The sequence below is a fragment of the Thunnus albacares genome, chromosome 3 (genome assembly GCF_914725855.1).
Source record: "Thunnus albacares chromosome 3, fThuAlb1.1, whole genome shotgun sequence".
Classification (NCBI taxonomy): domain Eukaryota; kingdom Metazoa; phylum Chordata; class Actinopteri; order Scombriformes; family Scombridae; genus Thunnus; species Thunnus albacares.
The window spans coordinates 7,223,736-7,235,000 of NC_058108.1; the positions used below are offsets into that span (position 1 = coordinate 7,223,736).

Here is an 11,265-nt window from a genome sequence, read left to right on the forward strand (position 1 = left end):
TGAAATGTTCACATTTTTTCAAGTCTGACGTAAAACATATGTGCATTGAAAGAGTTATTGGTCGCTGTAATTGTTCATCACTTCTTAACACTATGAGACAGGGGACAAAGTCCAGTCTTTATTCTCTGCAAAAATGCATTTCAAATTTCAACTGAAGCTAATATGAAGCTTCAGAAACCAGATCAATTGAGTTGGTATTAAGTTGGTCTTTTTAGTGCAAAATTCCCTCTTTGTGCCACTATACCAAACACTGCCCCTGCAAACACAAAGAGGGAATCTCATAGTAAAAAGACAACAAAGACAAAGACACATAACTTTGGTGGAGACTTTGATTTGACCTTCTCATATGAGCTTCATCTGAACTTTTTTGCACAGAACAGGAACTTTGGATTTTATCCTCCACCATTTCCATTGCAATCATTTTAACAGCCAGTATAGACAGGACCAACAATTGTAGCAACCAAAACAATTGCAACGTACATATGGGCATGTGAGCATTGTTTTAAGATAGACTTGAAAAACGGGTACCTATCCTTTAAAAGATCTCTGGTGTCTGCTGTTGACATTTTGACCCGAATCTGGCAATAGAATAGAGTTCACGTCCAAAATGAAAAATAATTCCTCCTGTGGGGCACATAAATGTGCCATTGAAATTTCATGGCAATCTGCCCTCAATTACAGATTGAACTTTTGCCTGATGACCATGCTGTAGCAAAGTTAGGGGGTTGCCAAAAAAGTGAATTTTTTTCTCGGGGGACTAAGAATATCCACAGCAACTTCCATAGAAATCAGGCTACTTGCTCTCATACCTTGTCTTGGACACTGACAACAGACAGAATCACCAAAGTGTCAGTATGGTAACTCACAATGTGTCCAGTTGCTATGGAGATTTCTCACTGGAACAAGGTGAGATGACAGAAAGGCTGATATCACCATCCTTGGGCTGTACTGTATTTTTTCATGTATCAAGGCCACTGTCACAACTGTCAGCATGCTGTATGTCTCCTGTGCATGTCTGCATGGGTCTTGCTGCACAAGATGAATTTAAAAGACCACAAACCCCCTCAAATGGTCAAATATGCACAATTCCTGAAGCGAAAATAAATGAATCAAGGAAATCCAATCATGCCCATAGACACAGACACACTCACACACACTTTCTTCTCTTTATTGCCTGGCATTTCTGTCCAAACAAATCAAGTGCAGTCTGATCACAGATCTAAACAGCTGCAGTCTCGACCTCCAGATACAGTAACTCAACTCGTTTGCACACTTGAAATGCAACATCACCATATGGTGTCGATTTGGTGGAGGAAGTGAAATAAACAGTGAATGATTGTGAGAATATTTTCTATTTCAAAAGTGCCCATAAAGTTATTAGAGACCTTGTGAACCTGCAGTGCAGGGAGCTGGACAAACTCCACATGACCCCGTCCTGAACCTCTGAGATTGAACAACGGAATAATATAACGGTCTTGTAGCTATTCATGCATGGCTGTCTGCTACTATCCATCTCTGTTAGTCAGAATGTAAGCTCTGGTTTGCTTCACAGGCTCAGTGCAACACTCCATTAAGAATTGTTGCACCGGACTCTCAGCTGTGTTTCGAAAGTCAGTGACACAAACATTTTATAATGCTTTTATTCGCAGCTATTTTCACTATATTGTAAGTTTGTTCACACACATACACACAAGCATACAATCCCCCTCCTAACTACCCTGTTTAGCAGGTATGTGTGTGCCATTGCATCAGTATAATGACTTATGATTACATTTATCATGCAGTCAAGCATGAGAGAATAATTCCACATCTTGGCCCCAGTCTGTTGCCCCCCTGGAGCTGTTGTTCCTGGCCTGCAGTGAGGCAGGCGTCCAATTTAAAGAAGCATTCAGAGTGAAAAATTAAGATTAGTCTGATCAAGATGCTGCTGCTGCAATGTGGGAACAATTAGTCTGCAGGAGAAACGAACTCAGACAATCTCACATACACGACATTTATTCGTTCAAGGCAATTCCTAAACTACATCCTGTCTGAGCGGTTCCTTGATTAAGGAGGATTGTGTGTCTGTGTGCATGTGTAGTAAAATTTAGGAGTTTGTTAAAAAAAGAGCCAGAAGAGAGACAGTTTTTGTGTATCTGAAGTGGATAACACAGAAGTTAAGCAGCTTACCTTCCTCTAGGCTTTTGTCTTTTTTACTTCTCATGAATCGTTTTATCAGGACACAAACAAAAGAGAACAAATGAGGATTAGTATGACAATAATAGGGGGTCTCGGCCCTTTGTACTGTGGAAATGGATCAAATGGTTACAGAGTTTGGATACTTCATAATCTGGGACTGATGTTTGATTCCTGACTCAGATCATGACCCCAACTGATGGATAATCCCAGCTTCAGTGCAGTAATGTTGCTACAAAAACCTGCTGCTTGCTAGTGGTTGGAACAGACCCACATACACACGCACACACACACACATTTAGTTTCTCTTTCTCGATTCCCTTTCTTTCAAAGAGAAAACAAAAACGTTGGTCAGAAACAACATTTCAGCCCATCCTGTTTTTCTGTCTGCTCACCAAGAAAAACCTCCCAACCTGCCAACGTTAACATAAAAACACACCGATCTGGTTCCTATTCAACAGGAAAGCTAGAGAGAGCTGCGCTGTTTCATGTCATCAAAAAGGAGTCGAACCAAACAAAACAAGGAAAGAAGGAAGGAATTGTTTACTTTATTGAATATAAAAGCCCCAAAAGATCTGAAATGAAAAAAGAAAAAAAGCACGAAAACATTACATCACTGGCCTTAGTAGATTGACTCACTCTCATCTGTGCAGAACTTCAAAATAAACCAAAAGTCAAGCATTGTTGTCCTGATGGAATAATTCATTATTGAATCAACAGTTTCAGTAATTATGAACAGTTTTCTTCATTTAATCAGTGTTTTATATAGACTTAACCAGAATGAAGCCAATTTGTTTCCATATTTCCATCTATAAACATCACACTGTCTTTTATTTTTACAATTCAATTCCTTAAACAACTGATAATCAGTATTTGAGCGTGAAGATTCATTATTGACCTGCAGCACAAGCTGTCATGTAGGACCACCTGTTACCAGCTGACCAAAATTCCATAATTAAGTCACATGATGAGGACTAAACTATCTCCATGACAACTCACCAAACTCCATCTGCTGATGAGATGAAAGCTCTGGAAAAGTAGAACTTTGGTAAGAATTAGTTTGTCACTAAAATGTGAATGATATGATAAATACATACTTTCTAGAAATTACTGACAGACTGCAAATTTTAAACAATGTGCACATCTTAATTGAACATTAATGATTATTTGTCCGCTTTCAGATGGGAATACTGCACATTTGATTTTTTTTCCATTTTATTTATTTTTTGTTTGTTTGTTTATTACACAGTGTCAGAGATGTCACCATAGTAAATGATTGGTGGCAATCGAGAGCAAATCTATATCCTGTTAATTCCCTTATTGATCACTAAAATGAATGTATTCCTCATCTTTTCTTTCACTGAAATGTGGTTCAGAAATTTTTGGCAAGAATCTGCTACCCATATTTTCAGCTTCATTGATGAGCGAAATACTTTTACTTTATATGATGTTATTATATTATCCAGACACAAGAACAGTTCCTTTCAATACATTGCCGATTTTTATATTTTGATGGCTATCCATACGTGTAAGTTTTCTAAATCCCCTCCTAGTTTACTGCCTTTCCTTGCAGAAATTCAAAGTCTCCTGCAGTCCTTAAGCCATATGAAGAACCACAAAAGTGCCTTACTACTGTCTCGACACTCATAACTTCTTATGTAAACATGTCATTTTTATTTATTTATTTTATTTACTTACTTATTTATTGTCTTCAGTCCGCTTATTTCTTTTGGTATTTTTGTTTATTTCTTTTGTTTTTTATTGATATGATTTTATTCCTGTGCATTTTATGTTGCTCTATGTCCTTTATAGATTTGTTTAACTGTTTATTTTGTGTGATGATTTTTCCTGCATTTGTGTATTATTTGTATGTGTTGTGTATTTAAAATTTTGACCAATAAAGTTGAGAGGAGAAAAAAAGCGCCAGCGAATCCGGTGTCTGTCCGTGTTTAACGTGAGCCAATGAGCGTCTGAGATTCATTGTTTGCGGAAGTTGTGAAACTGTTACCCACGATGAAAGCGTGCAGTACACGTTTTGCTAAAATTGTCACTTTGACTGTCACTAAAACGTACAGAATACATGTTATTTGTTGACGTTGGTCACTCTTTACGGAGAACTGTTTCAAAATGAGTGTTTATTGATATTTTCAGCCACGTGTAGCAGTCTGTGGTTGTCTGTCTTCAGTCACCGACGTCAGACTTTCTCAGCGCACAAATGAGTAGCGGACTGTCCGAGCTCCGAGACGGGGGGTCAGAGGTTGACATGATCCCACCGAAGCGGCTCCGCACCGCAGACATCGGAGCAGAAACACCGGGAGGAGAGCAGGAGGAGCTGGAGGGGAATGCAGTGGATGTGGTGGGTGTGGACGCAGGGAGACTTTAAGGATTTTTTTTCTGTGCACCTTAAACAATTTGTCCCACAAATCATCTTTAAGAAATGTCACTGCAGCAGTTTTGCTGCCTCCCTGAACTGATAGATTATAGTATCCTCAACAGAGTATTCATGGCTGCTTATATGCATTAATTAGTAGCACTTACTGTAAAATCTCTGTGTTTTCTGTGCTCAGAGTATTATCATGCCAGTGTACAATGCATCCTGTTGGTTGGACGAGTGTCTGCAGGCCATATTACAGCAAGACTTCACTGGAACCATGGAGCTCTCTGTCTTTGACGACGCAAGCACTGTAAGTGTGTTTGTTTGCATATTTAGCCTACACATGTGAATAGGTAAGTTGTTTTGAAACATGTGAACAATTTCTGTGTGTGTGTGTGTGTGTGTGTGTCCTTTAGGATGACTCCAGGAAAGTGGTGGAGGGTTGGAGGGACAGGCTGGAGGCGAGGGGCATCTCCATGGTGATCTCTGGCCACAATTCTGCTCAACCAAGAGGAGGTCAGTAGGTTGTTGATCAGAGATCAGTTCCCAGCACAGATGACTCTGTCTTGCCAAACAATGAATTAAATAATCGGTTCCTTCTTAGAGGTCAGACAGGCTGAATGAAAGAGTAGACAAACACATGGATTAATAAAAACATTTCTGTTCACATCAGATAAAGAATCTCTGAAATCACAGCTGCATCTGAATAGACCGTTCCCAGACACTATCTAACACTGCTTGGCCAGGTGCAGGGACTTCCTGGAGTCTCAGCTGGTTGCCCAGCATTTACAACTGACTCCAGGAAGTCACCGCACCTGGCCAAGAAATAGTCCCGCACATAACCCTGATAAAAATATTGTTTTTACACTTCGGTTTGATTAAACCAAAGTGTCAACAGATTAAACAAACAAGATACAACGTGTTAATTAGTGAGCTTCAGAGATGCTAGCAGAGGTATTTTGTTGCCTTTGGACTGAGCCAGGCTAACTGTTTCCCCCCGTTTACATTCTTGATGCTAAGCTAAGCTAAACGATTGCGGGCTGTAGCTTTATATTTATTGCACAGACATGAGAGTGGTATTGATTTTTTTTTTCTCCAATTAAATCTCAACAAGAAAGCGAATAAGCACATTTCCCAAAGTGTCAAACTATTCCTTTAAAGCTATGTGACATATTGACAAGCGACACATTCTCTCTTTAGTTTTAACTAAACATGTAAGTACTCAGTGTGTTCAGCATAGAGACATTAAAGATATCATGCCCCTACAGAGTGGAGACAAACCCTTATTATCTGTCACTGGCAAGATTGTATAAATGTGTTTTGTGTAGGCTTCTGAGCACTATTGTATATTTCACTTATTGTCAACGAATCCCATGAAAAGACCAAAACAAATGCTGTTAGTCCATCTCTTCTTCTTCTTCTTCTTTCTCTGTGGCTCAGCTCCAAGCCCATTGGTAATGAAAACATACAGTAGATGTTTAAAAATGTATAATGCATAAATTAATTAATTAGTAATTAGCATCGACTGGGTACTGTTTTCACCTGTGGACTAATACACATTAAACTCTAGTGAGTATTTACAGCAGGAGAATTTGGAATCGACTCAAAATAAACTACAGTAGCCATCCGTGTTAATGGTGATGACGAAACATGTCACTCAGTGCAACGGCGTGGCTGATTGATATGTTTTTAGTAGTTTTTGGACAACAATGGAGATCTACAGCTCAGAGCCAGATATCAGACTTTGGCTGCACACACAATACTTGTTAGTAAAATCATTTATTGACAATATGAAAAATATAAAATATCACCAGCCTTATTTCTAAGAAGCTTGGTGTTAAAGGAGAACTCCACTGATTCATACACATCAATGTTTGTTTACTCACAGAGTACTACTGCATATGTAAAAAAAAAAAAAAAGTTGTATGAAGCCTTTTGTAGCTCCTGAGGCAGCTGTGTTAAGTCTGATGTCCGTTGGGGCTGAAGACTACAAGCCTCTGTAGCCCTGCTGAGTAATGTAGGCACCAGGTTTTGACAAGGAAGAAGAATGCAAGGAATAAAAAAGAAGATATCTGTGGTTCTGCTGCACTGATTTTATTATCTTTAAAAAGAAACTCTCCATAGTGAGTATGACAATGTTAAAGGACTACTCTTTTAAGTCTTATATTCCTTTGAGTCTGAGCCAGCTGAGGAGAACAAAGTCGCCCGAGGCCACTGTTTTCTGTATATATGAGGGAAAAGAATGAAAACAGGGTGGGGGGTTTGAATCAAAGCGTGCTGGCAGACATTAAAATCAATCACAATTTCTGATGATTTACCAGGAAACAATAATGTAAGCAGAGAATGATGGACTGTCTATCTCATGCATATGTCTTGCATGTCTTGTGGCATGTCGGTCGGATTTTTTGGTTTGACATTTTGAAAATTACATTATGTTATTTTCTATGTTGTGACACTTTTGATGGTTGAATATGATAAGTACTAACACATGGCCACATGGAAATAACTTGCACACAGAGACATATACAGTACAAATACACATACACAAACATAAACCTACGCCGCTCTTTTTTTTTTTTATTTCAGTGGGATATGCGAAGAATAAGGCAATATCTCAGAGCTGTGGACAATACTTGTGCTTTCAGGATGCGGTAAGTGTGTATGCATGTTTCCTTTTACCATCCAGATGTCTTTCATAACACATTCAGTAGTGAATCAAAACTAATTAGATCATATTGGTTTGTCCAAATTTACACACAGACCTCAGTGGTCAAAGTTAGTGTTTGACAGACCTGTCAGGACACATGACTAACGAGCTGACAGCAGTGTTTGATAGATGTGTTTTATGTGTGTGTGTTCATGTAGTGGCAGCTCTTTGCAGTTACACTTCTGAAGACTAAATTGTCAAAACTACAAATCAGAGGCCACAACATCTTAAACAGTCAAACACACACACACAGGCGACTCTATTCATTTCCATTTAAATTTATTTGATAACTGCTTGAGTCACATGATATACTAAAAGACTGTTCTCTGTTAATAGTCTGTTCCCAGAATAAAGGACTCTGAAAGTAATATTGCTTTCTTAGAAAACAGACAACTTCCTCTTTTTGTTCTCTTGAATTTGTCACAGTTCATATCCTGGATGTCTCTTATTTTAACACCCTAGAGTTTGAGGGTGAAGTTGATACCGAGCTCACTTTTTGACCTCCTCACAGTTGGCCAATCACTGGCTAAAACGGGAGTACCTGTTAGATTTTCGGTTTCGGAAAGTTACAGAGAATGGTTTGAGACATGTGTGAAACTACTCAACCCTACTCTTCGTGCCACTACTTCGTGGGGGTACTTACTCACTGAAAACCACTGGTGCAGAAAAACAACTGGAAAAACCAGTGAGCCCTCAGCAGCCAACTGATCTACCAACAGCACCAGTCAAAAGTTTAGACACACTTTCTCGTTCAAGGAAGGAATGGGAAGGTGTGCTCAAACTTATGACTGGAGCTTTACGTTTGCAGCCACACTAAACATTTACATTGACTGTTGGGAGGAGAAAAGCCATCTAAACCTAGCAGGGGGTGCATGGGGACAAATGCTGCCTCTCTCTTCCTCTAACCCCCACCAAACAAACAATTCTTTCCCTAAAACCTGCATCGAGGGAAGAAAAAACAAACAATGTCTTGTGTGGAAGCCCTCAAGAGTTGCTTTACCAAGATCTATAGAAATTAAAGCCATGTGGACACAAAAACATACACAGGGTGTGAACATATCTGCTCTACTTACACAAGGAGAAAGGCCAACAAATGATCCTACAACAAACTAATTTAATTATGTGTGGAATGGTAATTGCAAAGAAAGTCATTTTAAGGCTCTGGAAGTCAGATACTGTGCTTCAGTTTAAGAGCTGGTTAACTGAGCTCACTGGTATATTACATATAGAGAAAGTTCAATATGACAAGATTAATATGACATCATTCTGGATCACCTTGCACAGTACGACACTGAACCTGACCAGCATAATGTGCCGTCCACTTCTCTCGCTGAGCGCTCTCGCTAAGACGTGTTGTGCCAGTGATGCAGTGTTATTCATCTGTTTCTATTTTGTCCTTTTGTTTCTACTTTGTTTTTTGGTTTAATATGTGTCTCAGTTTTCTGTACTGTATTATGGAAAATTTCAGTAAAAAATATTATTAAAAACAGAAAAAACAAATCAATTTGACTCAGTTTAACAAAGGATTGCATTTTCCAAAGGACGAGCTGACAGTTACAAATATAAACTGGCCCAGAGTCAGTGACAAAAAAACAAAACCTTAACCGACTAGACGCTTGGGAGACAGAGAACAGAGAGAGAAAGATAATAGGCTGAGGCCCAAGCTGCTCAGGTGTCAAACATTTCCTAATGTCCTCTTTCACTCTGCCTATTAGCTCTTAACTTTGAGGCCAAACCACTGACAGTATATAAATATGGACGTCATGACAGCTTCCCAAAAGTGAAGCCAAAACATCTCAATCGCCCCCTGGTGGCTGGTTGCAGTATAGGCCATAAGTCCCGCTCCTTCCATGTTAGCGGATGGGACATGAGCCAAACTAAAAAAATTAAAGTACATGTCAAATAAATTTTTCCCAAAGATGGTTTCTGTCATATTAGGTCGTTCTTATCTCGCTGATGTTTGTCCAAATGCTCATTTTTCTGATAAGTTTATTTTTAATTAGTTATTTGACAATTTTAAAAAGGGGGTGTGATGTCATGATTGACAGCTGTGACTGCTGCTTTCGAATATCTGAGGGGGCGTGTCCTGCTGGCCGTCATCTACCGCGCAGACTCTGGCTCCAAATGACATCACACAAGCAAGATGGCACCTCCTGGAAAGGAGATATTTTGGCCTTACTTTTGTATAATGTCAGGAAGTGGAGATGCGTCGTCCATATTTATTTACAGTCAATGGGCCAAACCAACCACACAAGCAGCAGGCAGAGAGAGAGGGACATCACAATACTCTCTGAACCTTCTTTCTTCCTACAAAGTGGACCAATCCTCTGATAAGGTTCCACTTCAAGATTATTTGTAGAGAACAATCTCACACAAAATCACAACAACAGCAAACAAAAAGGTGTACAGATAGACAGGTCACTCACAAAGGTAAAATAAGTAAAGTAAAGTTAAATTTTAGAGATATGTTTCAAAGTTTTTTCTTCTTAAAGAAATCTGTGTGTGTATTTGTTGTCATGTACTTAAATTGACATTTCGTGTGCTCCAGGATGACGTTATGTTGCCCCAAAGAGTTCGCCTGCAGTATGAGGCATCTTTCCTCCACCCAAACTCGGTAAGTTCTCCTCAAAGTATTTGCTCACTCACTTCCTTCCCTCTCTGCTGCACTCTGGCCTCACCCTCCCACCTTCCTTTTTTCCTCATTTCTTTCCCTTCCCTTTCTCTATGTGTTTTTCAGACTTGTGTGCTAGAAATGTGGCTGTTTAAAAAAAAAATAGAAACATATGAGTAATCTTTGCGTGATTTAAAAAAGAAATCACATGGTTTTGTCCGTGTCTGTGTCTGTGTGTGTGTGTGTGTGTGTGTGTGTGTGTTGGCTTCTATGCAGTTGGCGTGCAGAGCGGTGTGAGTATCCGGTGTTGATGCTTTCTGTGGCCTGCCAGGTCAGAGGTGAAGGGTCGTGTGTGTGAGGGAAGTGAGGGAGACAGCATGGAGACAGCAGGCTTGCTGCCCTGTACAAACAATCTGCCGCTTTCTGATATGACTGTAATTTTGGACTTCATGGTTCTGGATAAAAACACATGGTAGTCTATAGCGCTCTCTTCTTGTCTTCTCATTGACCTCTTTCTTCTGGAGTTTTGTCTCTAAATGGAAAAAAAGGACATGACTAATATTTTGTCAAAAAATGTCAAAAATGACTCTTTTATATCTAATGCTGCAATTATTGCAGTTATTTTCACTATCAGTTAATCTACACAAATATTTTCTCACTTAACTGATGATTTTTTTGGCTCATAAAGTGTCAGATAATATTTTTAAAAACTCCCATCAGATGTTCTCTGAGCCCCAAAATATCAGATATCCAGTTTACTATCATATAAAGAAAAGAAGCAAAGATTCACATTTGAGAAGCTGGAATTAGCTATATTTTCTTTTGCATTTTTGCTTGGAAATGATTCAAATGACGAGGTTAAAGTTTGTAAGCACTGATCTGTCTTTGTGGTTGTTCAACTGTTTCTGAGTCAACTACTGCACCAGAAGCAGAGGTGGTCCTGCTCATTCTGGGCAAGTTTAACAATGACCTGACTTTTACTGGCAGCATTTTACCAAAATGGCTGCAAATGTTTTTAATGGTTCTTAAAAAGAAAATATGTTTTCACGCCCATAAAGGTGTTAATATGTGTTTTCATTACAGTTGATCGGCTGTAGAGTTCAGAGGCTTCCGGAGGGATCTACAAAGCGATACACTCACTGGATCAACACAATCACTCAGGATCAGCTCATCACACAGGTAAATACCCCCAGCTTGGTACAGTATGTGTGTGTGTATGTTTTTGTGTCTGTGAATATGTGGGTGTGTTTTTTAAGAGGTCATGTGCCAGGCAGCAACCAGGTCAGATAGAAACAGGATGCCTACCTGCCAGTCCCCAGTTTCCACGGAAATGTGGCAGCGGAGTGGACGGAGGACGCAGCATCACTCATGACCTCTCTGTCCATCAAAGTCCCACCA

The 11,265-nt window shown here is 39.4% G+C and overlaps 1 protein-coding gene across 3 annotated transcripts in view; it reads left to right on the plus strand.

Moving 5' to 3' along the window:
* Positions 1 to 4,157: 4,157 nt before the first annotated feature.
* The window catches only part of b3gntl1 (UDP-GlcNAc:betaGal beta-1,3-N-acetylglucosaminyltransferase-like 1), a 20,522-nt gene continuing 13,414 nt past the window's right edge, over positions 4,158 to 11,265 (plus strand). The window contains exons 1-7 of one of the 3 annotated variants that reach the window (XM_044346043.1): positions 4,158 to 4,221; positions 4,327 to 4,531; positions 4,743 to 4,859; positions 4,966 to 5,065; positions 7,136 to 7,200; positions 9,805 to 9,870; positions 10,951 to 11,046. In XM_044346043.1, the coding sequence (XP_044201978.1) occupies positions 4,391 to 4,531; positions 4,743 to 4,859; positions 4,966 to 5,065; positions 7,136 to 7,200; positions 9,805 to 9,870; positions 10,951 to 11,046 (585 nt within the window). In that variant the 5' untranslated portion in view covers positions 4,158 to 4,221; positions 4,327 to 4,390. Of the gene's footprint in view, positions 4,532 to 4,742; positions 4,860 to 4,965; positions 5,066 to 7,135; positions 7,201 to 9,804; positions 9,871 to 10,171; positions 10,340 to 10,950; positions 11,047 to 11,265 lie in introns of those variants that run through there. The other 2 variants (XM_044346042.1, XM_044346044.1) reach the window with 2 other exon arrangements.